This window comes from Anolis sagrei, chromosome 4, assembly GCF_037176765.1.
Source record: "Anolis sagrei isolate rAnoSag1 chromosome 4, rAnoSag1.mat, whole genome shotgun sequence".
In the NCBI taxonomy this organism is placed as follows: domain Eukaryota; kingdom Metazoa; phylum Chordata; class Lepidosauria; order Squamata; family Dactyloidae; genus Anolis; species Anolis sagrei.
In genome coordinates this window covers 10832311-10850222 of record NC_090024.1, presented here as the reverse complement: position 1 = coordinate 10850222, position 17912 = coordinate 10832311, and the positions used below count along the sequence as shown (strand labels likewise).

Here is a 17912-nt window from a genome sequence, read left to right as displayed (position 1 = left end):
TAGATAACCAAAGGAAGAAACCATCACATCCTTGCCAGTGAATATCTTTACGGCAGATCACTGAACTAATTTGCCAAAGCCTGCAGAGCATTTCTGGAATACGCAATACCCCCTCTGGTTGATGTCTGGGCTCAGGAGGAGGGTAAAAAGGCAATGGTGGCTCTGAAGGTTCCACTTTAAAAACTCAATTTCAGATGAGACAATTCAAGATATCTAAGGTCTAGTATCTCCTAACCTGAAATGGAAAATGTTCTAAGTTGCTGTGGCAATGGCAAATGCTTTTGAACATGTTACTTTCTAGTTCTCTCCTGCTCTGTACAAGTACTTCTTTAAACTATTTAGGAAGGTTGGAAAATAAATTAAGGGCAAGGGGAGCAGAATTATAATAAATACTTAAAGTTTGGCAAAACAATTCATTTAGACAAGAAAGAAAACAAGCGTGTTCATGCTGATCAGGTAAGCTAGATAAAGAACTAGGTTGTTGTAGGTTTTTTCGGGCTGTATGGCCATGGTCTAGAGGCATTCTCTCCTGAAGTTTCGCCTGCATCTATGGCAAGCATCCTCAGAGGTAGTGAGGTGAAAATCCATAGATGCCACTTGTGTTTAGCAGTATTTTTCTGAATCAGATGTTTCTGAAGGAAACTCCAGTTCTGCAAAGCTGTCTTGCAGAAGAGACACCTGGACTGTGGATTCCGCTTGTGTGACTGGTCACAGCCTGGAATTTCTTCTTATTGTTGTTAGGTGGATCCTTGTTAGACGATCTTGAATTTCCTTTCAATTATTCACTTTTATGAACTCTTGTAAATTGTAGATGCAGGTGAAACATCAGGAGAGAATGCCTCTAGACCATGGCCATACAGCCCGAAAAAACCTACAACAACCCAGTGATTCCGGCCATGAAAGCCTTCGACAAGATAAAGAACTGTTCATCTTACAAAGAAGATGTAGAATATAATAGTAATATAAATGTTATTCTACTTACCGGATTTCAAGGCAACCTAGCTTCAAGGCAATTTCCTGGTCCACCTGGTCTGCTATTTCTACCATATAGTCATTTTTCACCTAAAAAAAACAAGCAGGAATGTGTCATACAAAATAATACCACAAATATGGTTTACTTCAAAACTTAAACTCATTGCTTCTTGCAATGTTTTTCCAAGTTGTGTATATATGCTGAAAGAGGCTTCCTGAAACTAGATTGCCACTCTTTCTAAAGACTAGGGTAAGTGAAGATTGCAACGACACTCACACAATTCTACATTTTCAAAACGGTAAAACATAATTTATCTCCAAAATATATCTTACTTTCAAATGTGTATTGTAAATAGGCACATGCCAAGTCTTCCATTGTATATTTAAATAGTACTTGCAGCCTTAAAAATACTAATAAACACCAACGCAATGGATACTACACAAACGAGAGATAATCTTCATGAAAAATAAATTGTTATTAATCCTTTGGTCCTCCAGCAAAGGATCACCGCCTTGTCGGGGCGCTGGAGCTTGAGCACCTCAATGATGTCATGAGCGAAACCGTGAAGGGCCACCCAAGACGGGACGGTTGTGGCAGAGAGGTCAGACCAAGCGTGATCCCTGGGGAAGGCAATGGCAAACCACTCCAGTATCCTTGCCAAGAAAACTAAATGGACCAGTACAACCAGAGATATGTCGGTATGCCATTGGAAGATGGGACTCCCAGGTCGGAAGATGGCCAAAATGCTACTGGGGAGGAGCAGAGGATAAGTTCAACTAGCCCCAGATGTGATGACGCAGCTAGCTCAAAGCCGAAAGGAAGGCTAGCGGCCGACGGTACTGGAGGTGAACGACGAATCCGATGCTCTAAAGATCAACACACCATAGGAACCTGGAATGTAAGATCTATGAGCCAGGGCAAATTGGATGTTGTTATTGGTGAGATGTCAAGACTAAAGATAGACATTCTGGGGGTCAGCGAACTGAAATGGACTGGAATGGGCCACTTCACATCAGATGACCACCAGATCTACTACTGCGGACAAGAGGAACATCGAAGAAATGGAGTAGCCTTCATAATTAATAAGAAATTCGCTAAAGCGGTGCTTGGATACAACCCAAAAAATGACAGAATGATCTCAATTCGAGTGCAAGGAAAGCCTTTCAACATTACAGTGATCCAAATATACGCCCCAACCACAGCTGCTGAAGAAGCAGAAGTAGATCAGTTCTATGAGGATCTGCAGGACCTACTGGATAATACACCAAAAAGAGACATTATTTTCATTACAGGAGACTGGAATGCCAAGGTGGGAAGTCAAATGACAACTGGGATCACAGGCAAGCATGGTCTGGGAGAACAAAATGAAGCGGGACGCAGGCTGATAGAATTTTGCCAGGAAAACTCGCTGTGTATAACGAATACTCTCTTCCAACAACCTAAAAGACGGCTTTACACATGGACCTCACCAGACGGTCAACACCGAAATCAGATTGACTACATCCTTTGCAGCCAAAGGTGGCGGACATCCATCCAGTCGGTGAAAACAAGACCTGGGGCTGACTGTAGCTCAGATCACGAACTTCTTATTGCCCAATTTAGAATAAAACTAAAGAGATCAGGGAAAATACACAGACCAGTTAGATATGATCTCACTAACATTCCTAGCGAATATACAGTGGAAGTGAAGAACAGATTTGAAGGACTAGATTTAGTAAACAGAGTCCCAGAAGAACTATGGACAGAAGTCCGCGACATTGTTCAGGAGGCGGCAACAAAGTACGTCCCAAAGAAAAAGAAAACCAAGAAGGCAAAATGGTTGTCTGCTGAGACACTGGAAGTAGCCCAAGAAAGGAGGAAAGCAAAAGGAAACAGGGATAAGGGGAGATATGCCCAGTTAAATGCGCAATTCCAGAGGTTAGCCAGAAGAGATAAGGAACTATTTTTAAATAAGCAATGCATGGAAGTGGAAGAAGACAACAGAATAGGAAGGACAAGAGACCTCTTCCAGAAAATTAGAAACATTGGAGGTAAATTTCAGGCAAAAATTGGTATGATAAGAAACAAAGATGGCAGGGACCTAACAGAAGCTGAAGAGATCAAGAGAAGGTGGCGAGACTATACAGAAGATCTGTATAGGAAGGATAATAATATTGAGGATAGTTTTGACGGTGTGGTGAATGAACTAGAACCAGACATCCTGAGGAGTGAGGTTGAATGGGCCTTAAGAAGCATTGCTAACAACAAGGCAGCAGGAGATGACGGGATCCCAGCTGAACTGTTTAAAATCTTAAAAGATGATGCTGTCAAGGTGATGCATGCCATTTGCCAGCAAATATGGAAAACACAAGAATGGCCATCAGACTGGAAAAAATCAACTTATATCCCCATACCAAAAAAGGGAAATGCGAAAGACTGCTCAAACTTCCGTACAGTGGCCCTTATTTCTCATGCCAGTAAGGCAATGCTCAAGATCCTGCAAGGAAGACTCCAGCAATACATGGAGCGAGAGTTGCCAGATGTTCAAGCTGGGTTTAGAAAAGGCAGAGGAACGAGAGACCAGATTGCCAATATCCGCTGGATAATGGAGAAAGGCAGGGAGTTTCAGAAAAACATCTACTTCTGCTTCATTGACTATTCTAAAGCCTTTGACTGTGTGGATCATAATAAATTGTGGCAAGTTCTTGGTGGGATGGGCATCCCAAGCCACCTTGTCTCTCTCCTGAGGAATCTGTACAAGGACCAAGTAGCAACAGTCAGAACTGACCATGGAACAACAGACTGGTTCAAGATTGGGAAAGGCGTACGGCAAGGCTGCATCCTCTCACCCAACCTTTTTAACTTGTATGCAGAACACATCATGCGATGTGCGGGGCTGGATGAATGCAAAGCTGGGGTGAAAATTGCTGGAAGAAACATTAACAACCTCAGATATGCAGATGACACCACTCTGATGGCCGAAAGCGAGGAGGAGCTGAGGAGCCTTCTAATCAAGGTGAAAGAAGAAAGCGCAAAAGCCGGGTTGCAGCTAAACGTCAAAAAAACCAAGATTATGGCAACAAGAATGATTGACAACTGGAAAATAGAGGGAGAAACCGTGGAGGCCGTGACAGACTTTGTATTTCTAGGTGCAAAGATTACTGCAGATGCAGACTGTGGCCAGGAAATCAGAAGACGCTTACTTCTTGGGAGGAGAGCAATGTCCAGTCTCGATAAAATAGTGAAGAGTAGAGACATCAGACTGGCAACAAAGATCCGCCTAGTCAAAGCCATGGTATTCCCTGTAGTAACCTACGGATGTGAGAGCTGGACCTTAGGGAAGGCTGAGCGAAGGAAGAGAGATGCTTTTGAGCTCTGGTGTTGGAGGAAAGTTCTGAGAGTGCCTTGGACTGCGAGAAGATCCAACCAGTCCATCCTCCAGGAAATAAAGCCCGACTGCTCACTGGAGGGAAAGATACTAGAGACAAAGTTGAAGTACTTTGGCCACATCATGAGGAGACAGGAAAGCCTAGAGAAGACAATTATGCTGGGGAAAGTGGAAGGCAAAAGGAAGAGGGGCCGACCAAGGGCAAGATGGATGGATGGCATCCTTGAAGTGACTGGACTGACCTTGAGGGAGCTGGGGGTGGTAACGGCCGACAGGGAGCTCTGGCGTGGGCTGGTCCATGAGGTCACGAAGAGTCGGAGACGACTGAACGAATGAACAACAACACAATCCTTTGGTCTGGTAAAGCTTTTCATCTTCAAAACACTTTAAAAGTTTTCAGATAACAAATCACAGCTTAACAGAATTACACTGAAAGCAAGGAGTTTTTCTCCATTTATTGGATATTTACGTGATTCCTGAAAATGACTGTGAGCTTAATATCTACTAATTAGAACTGCTGTTCAATTGCATTAATTTTATAATTATGCAATTTCCCCAGGAAGCCAGGTCTATTGATTTAAAATCCTTGTAAGCAGCTTTACAAAAAGAGTCATATTACATTAATCAGATCAACATGCTGATTTAAATTAGTATATTTTTCACTGAATTACATAATTCTTGTCACAAAATGCCAATATGACACTTTTCTCAAATTGAAACATTGTCCTCATATCAATAATAACAATCACAAAAATTATTTAAAATATGGTCCTTTTTTTTAAGGAAACACTTCTACTAATCCACAGAAACTGAAATATTTATTCGGTTTCACTTATCTCTAAATCGAATTAGGTGTGTGCAAAACTCCCAATTTCTCATGTCTCCTGAAAGTTGCTTTTGCTCTTGAGGGCAAATGTTAGCATACATACTTTTTATCTCCTTCAGAAATAGAAACCATAATAGAAAAAAAAATAGGGAAAATACACAAAAAAGCAGAATGTTCCCATGACACTCTTCCAGTACAGGCAGCAAAGCATCACTTCCCATCCCAAATAGGAAAACACAGATATGATACATAATCATCTTATTGCTGTAAGCCAACTATCTCCCATAATGTTATTGAAGAATGTGGGTGACTGATATATACCCCTACGCTTAAGCATACGGTCAAACTTTCAGATCCAAGGACATGTCACTGAACAAAAACTTTAACCCAAAACAGCTGTGTGTTCAAGCTCACTTCCAGATCTCTTATATTCAGAAGAGCTTGCTAATGTCACAGATAGAATTGCATCCCATATATTTCTAAACCTAATCAGTGGTAGCCAATTATGTAGATTTGGGACAAGAAACAAAACATGCTCCTAAGTTTTGTGGGAGAAGAGTGAAATGCATGCTTGTCCACATGCTTGATATGTCTATTTACCAGTTTTGAAACTCTGGCTACATGTTCCAAGTAATTCTAATTATCAGTAAGATTTGAACAGGCATAACATAACAAAAACAAGGTAGTTTATTGAAAACAGACTCTTTCCCTCAACTTAGTCTGGAGTTACTTCCTGATAGCTTATTTGTGTCTTGTCTTGGTATCGCTGCATTTTTCTTCCTTCTTCCTTAATTCCATATATATTGATATACTGTCTCTTTTAGAATATGAACTATTATAATTTTGACCATAAAAATTCAACAATGTTTCCTCAAGTGTACATTTCAGTAATTTAACTAATATGATAGTTTTATTGTGTCTTGGTGTATTGTTTATTGCTTGTTGTTAATATTGCTTTAATTGTTTTTAATTTGTTTTAGGTTTTGTATTGTTATGTTGTGTTTTGAGGCCTTGGCCTTTGTAAGCCGCATCGAGTCCTTCGGGAGATGCTAGCAGGGTACAAATAAAGATAATAATAATAATAATAATAATAATAATAATAATAATAATAATAATGTTTTATATTATGAAGTTTCTGCATCAATCAATCTGCCTGAGTCTTAACCCGCTTTGCTACCAAGAAAACTATTTGGAGGACCCTGGGCAAGTCATTCAGCTTTGGAGGAAGACAAGGAAGAAATCCCGTTTGAACAAATCTTGTCAGAAAGCGTCACAATAGTTTTGACTTAGTGTTAACATAAGTCGGAAGCAACTTGAACACATGTAACGATTACAGCACAGCAATAAATGTATATATAAACTGTTACATGCATCAAATTTCAGTTAATACCAGATATTTACAATGTAGACCTTTAACAACTTAAACATGGGAAGTCAATTTCCTAAAGAAAATTGCAGTTACAAAACATATTACAGGTGAAAGTTGATACTGAGCATATGATTCCAAGGCTACATGCAAATGAGAGCCATTGAGGATTTAAGGAGAAGAAGCAGACTCTTAAACCATGGATGAAGCCTGTATATTTCTGTCCCAGATTTTAGATGAAATTTAAGTGACTACAAACTCATTGTAGTGTGGAATTTCAATCCAGATCTCCTAGGTCAAACTGTATGACAACAGCAACATAAAGACACTTGATTATGTATTCATAATGTATAATGATAATGATACAGTTTCATTATGTATAAAAGGCTGCCTAAAATTCAATTTTACCCGCTACATTTGATTCTTCTGTTTCAATGTCCACGTATAGTTGGTCCTAACAAACCCAGCCATAATTTTTCAGGCTCGCAAATATAGTGTCCTCACACCACTTTAACACAGTAAGACAGAAGACCGGAGACATACGTTATTAATTATGGTAGATAAGCAGTTTGTGCTCATGTAGAACCACTTTTTTCTTGTTTCTTTTTAATGAGTTTTAATTGTTTTTGTCATTAAGAGTCATGGTGCATGAAACCTTAGCAAAGTATTTAAACATCTTGTGCTGTATATTCTCTCATAATTAAAGGAACATGGTAAGGAAAAATACCAATTAAAATGCCAGAAGCAACACCAGAGCCTACCCAAATTTCTTTCTAAAGCACTCCAAGTCAAAAGAAAAATGCAATTTGTTTTGCAAGAGAAATCCCAAAGCTCTTAAAGGTTGACTTTACATTCAAATCAAATCAAAACATTTATTTGACCAGCACAGGAAATAGTGTCACATTTCCATACAAACCTGGCATGTTTGGCACATTAAAAACTTTACATTGCATGATATAAATACTAATCCATTTTCAAAAGAAGAAGACTATTTTCTCAATCTGTACCATGATTAAGATGGCATTTGTTACTTTAATCTGTAATTCTTGAACCCTGTACATCATAAACACAGTCATTTCATACCGTCAAATCTATATATGAACACACCGACCAACCATTGGGGCAAGCAGGTGATAGTTAAAGGAAACAGACAATCTAAGTTATATGGACACAAAAACGTATTGCCCTTTTACACTTGGACTTTGGTTTGACTCCACTGAAACAGGGACATACCACAACAAAGCTGAGGAATGGACATGAACTCTCCTGCAACTCTCTTGAGTTACTAAAATCCTTGCAGTCTCTGGTCCACATGAGGTCAAACAAATCTCTCCTTATTCCCAACCAACTCAGAATTTTAGACTAGTAGTTTTTGCAAAATTAACTACTACTTACCCACAAGTGTTGCTATATTGCTTTCTGAAACTGCATCTATATATATTTCTTTCAGCACCCAAGAGTACATTAAACTCTCTCCTGATTACTACTGTTTTTTCGTTCACCACACATTGAGTTTAATATTGCTGCAGTGAATCTTAGACCAAAATGGATTTTGAGAAGTGAAGAGTAGTTTTTAGGAAATACTCTTGGGTTTATTTTGAGTTATTAAGGCATAAAAACAGTTACACACAAGCTCTGGAAATACTATGCTTAACCCAAAAGAAGGAAGGAATGTGTGCCAAATTCAATATAGCTGTACTTGCTTTAAAAAAGCTATTCTGAACACAAGCTGCTTAATCAAGATGATGAAATGTGCAATCACTTCCGAGGCACTGAAATGTTTCCACCTTCTTAATAAAGTGCATGAAATAAAACAGAAAGTGAACTTTTGAGTTCTAATTTCAAAATCATACTCCCAGCTAGTTGTTTGTCTATACGGTTCTGGCCCAGTTTACTTGTCCAAATGCATCCACCCTTACGTCCCATCTCGTAATCTAAGATCATCCGGGGAAGCCCTGCTCTCGCTCCCGTCAATTGCGCAAATGCATCTGGCGGGGACGAGAGACAGGGCCTTCTCGGCGGTGGCCCCTCGCCTATGGAACACACTCCCAAATGAAGTAAGATCTGCTCCTTCCCGCCTGGCTTTTAGAAATAAAATTAAAAACATGGCTTTGGGACCAGGACTTCGGACAGGCGAGACTGTTTTTATTATTTATTGTTTTAATGATTGCTTATGTACTCTCTAATTATGATTTATGCTTAATTGTGGTTTTATTATTGTGGCTATTACGGATTGGCATCGCGTCAGTGTCCAATATACGGCATTGAAGTTTCGCCAATTATGTGTAAACCACTTTGAGTCCCCCTAGGGGTGAGAAAAGCGGTATAGAAATACTGTAAATAAAATAAATAATAAATATTTACATACATGATAACTGACTATTACTGAATATTTTTATTGGGAGAGGAGGTGATGTCTCCACAACTGTGGGTTCAGTGAGGAAAAGTTGGAAATAAATAAATGAAAAATTAATTCAACTATTTAAGACTCCTGAGGACACAGATGTACATGCTTACTGAGGCATTGCACCAATTAAGTATGATCTTCTGCCCTGGCCTAGTTCAAATCAGCTTCCACTAAACAAATAAACAAACAAGTCTATCCACACATATTTTAAAATCAAGTATGAGAGTGCTGCTCCAATACTTCCAGTGTTAGGAAAGCATATTTTCTAGAATGTGACTCACGCAGAAACATAATCAGTAGGATCCTAAGATACATTGCTTTCACTTCTAAAAGTGTCTCCAGTTTTCCATAAGCATTGTGTGGTATCAGAAGTATGGGAAACACTGATTCATAGATGAATATATCTCCACTGATGCAGTTTGGGGACCTAAATTCTTGGCCTAATTTCTTGTAGCCATCAGTTTCATTCAGGTCTCTAGTCTGCCACTGTGGAAATTAGAATATTATTCCAACTGAAATTGGTTAAAGGAAGATTGAGACAAATCTTTTGAGTGTAAACATGTTTTAGTATTGATAAATAATAATGAAAAAGTTATTCAACATCATAGTCCTATGTACAGTGAAAAGTCTTATATTCAAGGGGATTCGTTAGGAGTAAGGTAAAGGTAAAGGTTTTCGTTGACATTAAGTCTAGTTGTGTCCAACTCTGAGGGGTGGTGCTCATCTCCATTTCTAAGCTCAAGAGCCAGCATTGTCCATAGATGCCTCATATGACCGCATAGAATGACGTTACCTTTTCCACAGAAGCAGTACCTATTGATCTACCCACATTTGCATGTTTTTGAACTGCTAGGTTGGCAGAAGTTGGGCCTAACAGCGAGAGTTCAGCCCATTCCCTGAATTTGAACTACCCACCTTTTGGTCAGCAAGTTCAGCAGCTCAGCAGTTTAACCTGCTGCGCCACCAGGGTGGCACAGCAGGTTAAACTGCTGAGCTGCTGAACTTGCTGACCAAAAGGTAAGTAGGCGTAAGGGTGTGCAAAACTGAGCTCAAATCAGAAGATCATGGAGAGCATCCTTTTACAGGCTTAAAAAGAAGGAAAAAACCCCGAGAAATATTTTCTTTTGAGATATTTCTTATTTTGGGGGGAAAATATTCTTTTCTAAAGTTCTTTGATAATATGCTGACTAAACAGAAAAAACCTTAGTTAGGAAAAAAATAGGAAAACCTGTTAGCAGTCAAAAGTTTTGGCAAATATGATTTCTAGAATATATTGGAACGCTCCCAAAAGTGTACGACATGTATGTTCAGAAGAGATTTATCACAGACTGAATAATGTATTACAAATGTGCTGAAGGAAAGGAAAGCATTTATTCATCCCCCATCAAACAGGAAAAAAATAAGACACATTCACTATAGCCCAGGAACTTAACTCAAACAAGAGGTACAATAATCAAAATAATGTTATCTCTATTGCTGTAAAAAAAGATAAACAATTCAGCAGAAGCATGAATTATTCAAACAAATTCCTAATGTTTCTAACAGATTCCTAATGAGGCTTTATTGAGATTAATTCACCAGAAATTATTTCAGTGTATTTAAGTGGACTTGTATGTAAAATCATAATCTGAAGTTATTTTCAATCTATACTATCATTCTCCATCTGAACAAATGAGCTCTGAAAATCATGCAAAAGTTTCATTAAGGCCTAAGTACTTAGTATTATTCAGAAATCGCTCTTCCGAAGTCAAAATGCAGAATTGTGTTACCTAAGCAGGTATTGCAGGTATTTGTGCATGCGTCGTACCTGAACTCACCAGTGAGATGTGAATCTCTATAATTCATGTAATGTTTGGAATATCCTCACAGGTATTAGCACTACAGTTGCAAATGTAGAAAATTGCAAGATCACAGTTTCATGTTTCAGCTAGGTATTTTTGACCTCTGTGCTTCTATCATCTGGTCAATGCTATAAGCAGCATCTTCCTTAGATGTTACAGCTCATGTGTTGACTCAATGGCAACATAAAATGAACACACAGATTCAAAACACCATTTGTCTCTAAATTTCAGTCCACCCCGTTTATACTTTTTTGTAGGGTTAGGAGTGTTTTGTTCTGTCTTGTTTCTACCATCGTTTGCAACAGATGACTTATTATTAAACGAAAGCAACCATTTTTCTTTAAGGCCTTTAAAAGCACACTTTGGCACTGGAGTAACACTCATCTGCCATCTGCCCTCAGATGCTGCTCTATCTTCTGAAAAAGGGTCACAGTTGCAACATTAATGCAAGTTAATCTTTGACATCCTGCACTAATTACTCCGATGCACTCCTTAATAATAAGGGCATTAATCACTGCGGGAAGGGAAGTAACAGAGTATTGTGTGATCCAGAATAGTTTAAAAATCATCCCTTCTGTCATGATGGGGAGATCCCAGCTGTCTGTTTCCTTTGGAAATTTGTGACAAAATCAGGCATGTAAATGGTAACCATATAATATTGAATATGTTTGATGACTACATTTCAATCCAAATGATCCCCATCAGCAATCTAATGGATTTATTTGATAATTTTAATCAGCGAAAGCATCTGTCAGCATCTGGCCAGATTTTAGTTTTCACAGTCTCTAATTTTTATTTGGACGAGGAACCAATAAAGATGGTCTGCCTCCAGAGACTGATAGATCTGTGGTTTTTCTTAACTGCTTTTAGGACGCTCCTTTAACATGCCCAGCTGCCTGTCAATGATATAGTTGGTGTCTCTAACAGACAAAAGGCAATAGATATGCCCACTTTCATATGTCTTTGGCATCACTTAAGAATTCTCTATTTTTCATGTTACTTTAGAGAACTGAGGCTATGAAGCTCACAGAAACAAAACATTGAGTACCTGCTAAGATGATTTAGTATACAGCTTTTATGGCTTATTCCATTACAGTTGTGGAATAGACTACTGCAACGCACTCCATGTGGGGCTGCCTTTGAAGACTGCTCGGAAGCTTCAAATAGTCCAACGAGAGACAGCCAGGTTAATAACTGGGGCGGTAAACAGAGAGCATACAACTCCCATGTTACGCCAGCTCCACTGGCTGCCAGTTTGCTACCGGGCACAATTCAAAGTGCTGGCTTTGGCCTATAAAGCCCTAAACAGCCCCGGCCCAAATTACCTGTCCAAACGCATCTCCCTTTATGTACCATCGCGGAGATTAAGATCCTCCGGGGAGGCCCTGCTTTCCATCCCGCCATTGTCACAGGCGCGATTGGTGGGGACGAGAGACAGGGCCTTCTCGGTGATTGCTCCCCGGCTATGGAACTCCCTTCCTGGTGAGATGAGGTCGGCCCCCTCCCTCCTGTCCTTTAGAAGGATGGTAAAAACTTGGCTGTGGGACCAAGCTTTCGGGACAGGGCAATGAAGCGACAATGGGAAAGATGACAGGGCCAATTGGATTTGATGCGGATGGCTAGGACGGTTTTAAATTGTGCTATTTTAAATGGTGTACTTTAAAATTTAGATAAATGTTTTTTAATGTTTATGTATTGTATCCAGGCATTGAATGTTTGCCATGTATATGTTGTGCTCCGCTCTGAGTCCCCTTCGAGGTGAGAAGGGCGGAATATAAGTGTTTTAAATAAATAAAATAAATAAATAAATTAGGAAGGTTGAGAACCACTGATACTGTCTAGTAGCCACGTACCTTAGCTTTGGTACCTACTTAAAACCTTCTAACGAAAGAAAGCGCATGCACACACAAACCCACCCCACTGTTATTTGAAAGAAGACAGATTTTTACTGGTATTTAAAATTACTTTCAGTGCCAAGATTCAGACTAGACTCATGAACATGCACAAACTAGACTAGTTGAAGAAATCCTGTATGAGTACAGTAATAAAAGAAGCCATCTACTAAATGTTCAAGGAAAAATATTTAAACACATGAAGAGAGATAAGAATATAAACATTTGTTGCTGGCAAAGAAAACTGCAGGCATTTGACATTGTTCAGCTACAAATGTGGCAACTCTTTTTCCTTACATGATTTATTTATATGCTTCAAAAATTGCGTTCTGGAAACCGATAGCTCATCAAGTAATGCTTGCAAGTTGTAAGCTTGAGACATGTGGCACTTGATTCATCTAGAGTTAGTGTGAACCTGCAATCTCTGCATCTATCACATCCCTGTATCTGTTGCCTTAGGACACTGTTTACAGGCCAGTTAACAACACCTTCTGAATATGTCCATGATCAAATGGAGAGTGTCTTACACATTTCTTGGGAGTGAAACATTTCTTAAGAAAGTAAGGGCATTAATAATAACTGACATTTATATAGTGTATTTTTATCATCTGGCATCCATTCCTTGTAGTCATTTCAAAACTACTTCATGAGTACATCATCAATATTAACCTAATGTAATGGTTGTTCCCAATCCCTTAAAAAGCCTAATGTTCTGCAAAGAAGCCAAGACAGTTAAACCGATATATTGCCGCCAATACTGGTTTCTAATGTAAATATTAACTTCACAAACTTCCTCTTGTCTTCATGGCCTGCAGTCTTAAGCCATATGTAGATTGCTCTTAAGTGAGGCAATAGTTGAAAAGGCTAAGGAGATGGCTGCTGTTCTGGTTGCATGAGCTGTAGTGTGGATCAGCATTTTCATATGCGGCTAAAATGCAGACCTTAAGCCATTTAGTTAGGATGGAAAGTTTAATTTTCCTCCCAAAAAAACTAGGAAGGAAGGAGATAAAAAGAGCCTCCGGGTGGCTAAAGGAACAAGTGCTGGATATAACTTTTTAGGACCCTTCTAATTCAGTATATTGCTTGCAACAGAGCTTTTTAGAAGAATGAGAAAAGTGAGGGTAAAATCATGGTAATGAAACTGAAAGGGAGAGGTGAGAGACATGTACTTTGGAAGCAAACTGGGGTCCAGCATGAAGGAGACATCTGCTAGGATTCTCCTGTAACATGTCATGGCAATAAAGGACTTTCAGAGAGAGAGCCCTGAAAGAAATACAGTGCAGAGGTTTGAAGGTTGGTTTTGTGAAAGCTTTAAGAAACGTGTGAACGTTCAGGTGAGGAATTAATGGACAACTGGGGAGAAAGGAGAAATTAATGATGCTCCCCAACCTCTTGATGTAGGGTGGGAAGAGAAGGATCATTTAGAAGGGACTGAGGGAACTGAGAATATAGTACAGCTTTGCTGCACATGACTGCAATTATTTATGTAGTGTAATGCAACAGATCTGCATCCAGATGTACACTAGGCTGAGCCATATATCATCCCCTGATTTGTCAGTCTCTGAAGTCCCACCCTCAGGCATGGCCATTCCCTGCTTTGAGTCCTCCTCCCAGGAGCCTAGAAAACCTAAAAGAAAGTCAAAACTGGGAAACATTCATGAGAGATTCAGAGTCTAGACTACAGCTTTAGGGTGACACTACCAGTTATTCTACCTGACAGGGAAGCAACTCATTCTGTTTTGTCAGGTGAGAAGTATGGGAGGAGGGGAAAGAGAAAGGGTGTATCTGAACAGTGAATATTAGAAGTGGTCTAAAAGTTAATTAAAAAGGGGAATTTGATCAAGGAGGATGAAGGAGACATAGGAGATCCAAACCTGGTGAAACTAAAGGCAAATATCAGAGGTGAAACATATACTTTTTCCTGATCTCTAGTCATATAACCCTTGTCTAGCCTGGGCATTGACAGGTAATAACACAATACAGGATGTTTCCTTCCTCATCATACTGAGCACAGTTGGTTATTGAGCCAGCTATTATAAATTGCAAAAAGTGTCTGTTCTTGTGTACTCCATAATTTTTGTTCAAGATTGCCTCAAATATGCGAGCCTATTTGCAATGACGGAGGAGACTGCAGCAATGAAATTCATTTTGAAAGTAGTTCAACACAATTAATTACAATGTCGAACTATTTTCATTTTGGGTTGTTGTAGGTTTTTTCGGGCTATATAGCCATGTTCTAGAGGCATTTTCTCCTGACGTTTCGCCTGCATCTATGGCAAGCATCCTCAGAGGTAGTGAGGTTTTCATTTTTTTCAGTTGGACCAATTAATTGAACAACATTATAAGAGAAATTACAATAAGCTAGACTATTTCAGGAAACAAAATTCTGATGTTGATTGTAATCCATAAACATTTATGCCAGATAAAACTTGTTATCTTTTAATTCATCACATAATATGTGAGGAAGGAGGGAGGGAGAAAAGAAGGAAGGAAGGATGAAAGGGTGGAAACTAACGGAAGGAGGGAGAAAGAAAGAGGGAGGGAGGGAAGAGAGAAGGAAGGAAAGACAAAAGGGAAGGAAGGAAGGAGAAAGAGGGAGAAGGGGAAGGAGGAAGGAAAGAGAGAAAAGTAGGACGAAAGGCTGGAAGGGAAGGAGAAAGAGGGAGGAAAGAAAGAGAGAAAGAAGGAAAGACAGGAGGTGACAGAGAGGAGGGCCCCCAGGCCTGAGTTTGCCAATACCTGCACAAAATACTGAGTGATTAGCCAAAAAAGGCTATTATTTTAAAAGCCTATTGTCTAAAAGATACTGAACAGTTAATTTCTTCCCCCTGTTCATTCAAATGATTTCCGCAGCTGCAGTCTTTCAATCTTCCTGTTGGTAAGTACTCCAAGGAAAAAGCATATGTGCAAACTACCACCACCTCTGTTCCATAACTGAGAGTTCCAAACACAACTGAATCACACCAAAACCAACACAACCAAAATACCAGAATAATTATGAAATTATGAAAAACGATCCTTGCACCAGTCTCTTTCAACTCCCACCAAAGTCTCAGGTGACTATGCTACACCCCAAATAAGAAACTAGTGCATATTATATACACACAAAAATATAATGTGCAAACTACCACCACCTCTGTTCCATAACTGAGAGTTTCAAACACAACTGAACCATAACAAAACCAACACAGATATCAAAATACCAGAATAATTATGAAATACAATTCTTGCACCAGTCAATTTCAACTCCCACCAAAGTCTCAGGTGACTATGCTACACTGCAAATAAGAAACTAGTGCATATTATATACACACAAAAATATAATACAGAACACCAACATCTGTATAAATTAGGATCTTCATCCATACTGTAAAAACTTGCATCTGAAAAGCCTACAGGTATTTGATAGAGGGGTCACTGACAGTGACTTGTTCTCCACCTCTGGTGTGGACTTTCAGTACGCAAACTAAAGTGTGCTTGATCAATACATCTGGAGAAATGGATTGACATTTCTGAAAGTGAATGCTAGAACACTTCGAATAGTTTTGAAAGTCCCATTATAAGTGTTCTCTCTTCCATTTTATACAGAAACACTCTAATATGGCTACCTCTTTGAAAACTTCATAGAATCTAGCTTGTTAAATAAAACTGATTATATGCACACTTTCCTGGAGGTAAATCCCACAGAAGGTGGCAATATCTCTGTTCATAGTAGACCTACACTGAATGGCCTCACCCTATTTTGTTCTTTTTTACAATATACTTCTCTGCAAATCATTTCAACTGTCTTCGACAATACATTTCAACAGTGTTTTTTTAATGAAATAAACCTATATAAAATGAAAAGAAAACTTAATAGAATGTACTATCACAATTATTGCATTCTGCCGTCAACATAATTATTACTTAAAAGCAAAGCAAACTTCAGAATTGCAAAATGTAGTCACAGTTAAGACATTTACAATAGTTGTTTTTACCTGCTGATAGAAAAAGTTTAATGTGGGTTTATCTTCAGTAAACTGGTTCAGAAATCCTTTTGGCAAATATCGAATTCGTAGTTCGTACCTGGAAGGAAGAAAAATATTGAGAATTTAATTTTCTTGCATTCAGTATAATGTAAACACACAATTTTGTATAAAGAACAAGATAACTGAAACTAAGAGTTAGTTTTTCACATGCAGTTTTCAACAGTATTCATGTGCTATCCATTCTGTCTGGTTTGGCCAGTGAAATGAATTATCACATGAAAATAAACCCCACAGAAATCGTTTATCATCGCATTTCAACATAACTTGGCCCATTTTCAAAGGCCACCAGCCAATCCCTCTGCAACACCAGAAATACAGCTTAATGGTGTAACATTAGAAAATGTTGACCATTTTTGCTACCTCTCCACAAAAGTCAACATAGACACTGAAATACACCAACTGAACTCTGCGAGTGCTGTATTTTTCCAAATGAAGCAGAAAGTGTTTGGGGATTGGGACATCCGTAGAGATACCAAGGTGCTTGTTTATAAAGCTATTGTTCTCCCAACCCTGCTATACACTTGTGAAACGTGGACTGTCTACAGACGTCACACTCAACTCCTGGAATGATTCCATTAGTGTTGCCTCCAAAAAAATCCTGCAAATCTCTTGGAAAGACAGGTGGACAAATGTCAGCATGCTGGAAGAAGCAAAGACCACCAGCACTGAAGTGATGCTCCTACGGCATCAACTGACCACATTGTCCCAATGCCCGATCACCGTCTCCCAAAGCAGTTACTACTATACGCCCAACTCAAGAATGGAAAACAGAATGTTGGTGGACAGGAAAAGAGATTTAAAGATGGGCTTAAAGCCAACGTTAAAAATAGTGGCATAGACACCGAGAACAGAGAACCCCTTGCCCTTGAACGCTCTAATTGGAAGTCAACTGTGACCTGCAGTGCTGCAGAATTCGAAGAGGCACAAATGGAGGGCGAAGTGGAGAAACGTGCGTAGGGAAAGGCATGTCAAGCCAACCCTGACTGGGACCACCTTCCACTTGAAAATCAATATCCTCACTGAGGAAGAACATGCAGATCAAGAATAGGTCTCCACAGCCATCTATATATCCACCGCTAAGACACTACTTGGAGGGCCATCATCTTCGGGCTACGAGGGATCGCCTAAGTAAGTAAGTAAGTATGTGTTATGATAAAGCTTTAAAGATCTTTTGAACTCTCATGATGGAAGCTGCTCCTAGAAACTGAGAAA

General features: G+C 39.2%; 1 protein-coding gene across 16 annotated transcripts in view; it reads right to left on the bottom strand.

Moving 5' to 3' along the window:
* The window catches only part of PTK2 (protein tyrosine kinase 2), a 261253-nt gene that overhangs the window by 115247 nt on the left and 128094 nt on the right, over positions 1-17912 (bottom strand). For all 16 annotated transcript variants that reach the window (XM_060775934.2, XM_067467264.1, XM_067467263.1 and 13 more), the window contains 2 exons: positions 16650-16737; positions 983-1062 (listed from right to left, as the gene is read on the bottom strand). In XM_060775934.2, the coding sequence (XP_060631917.2) occupies positions 983-1062; positions 16650-16737 (168 nt within the window). The remainder of the gene's footprint in view (positions 1-982; positions 1063-16649; positions 16738-17912) is intronic.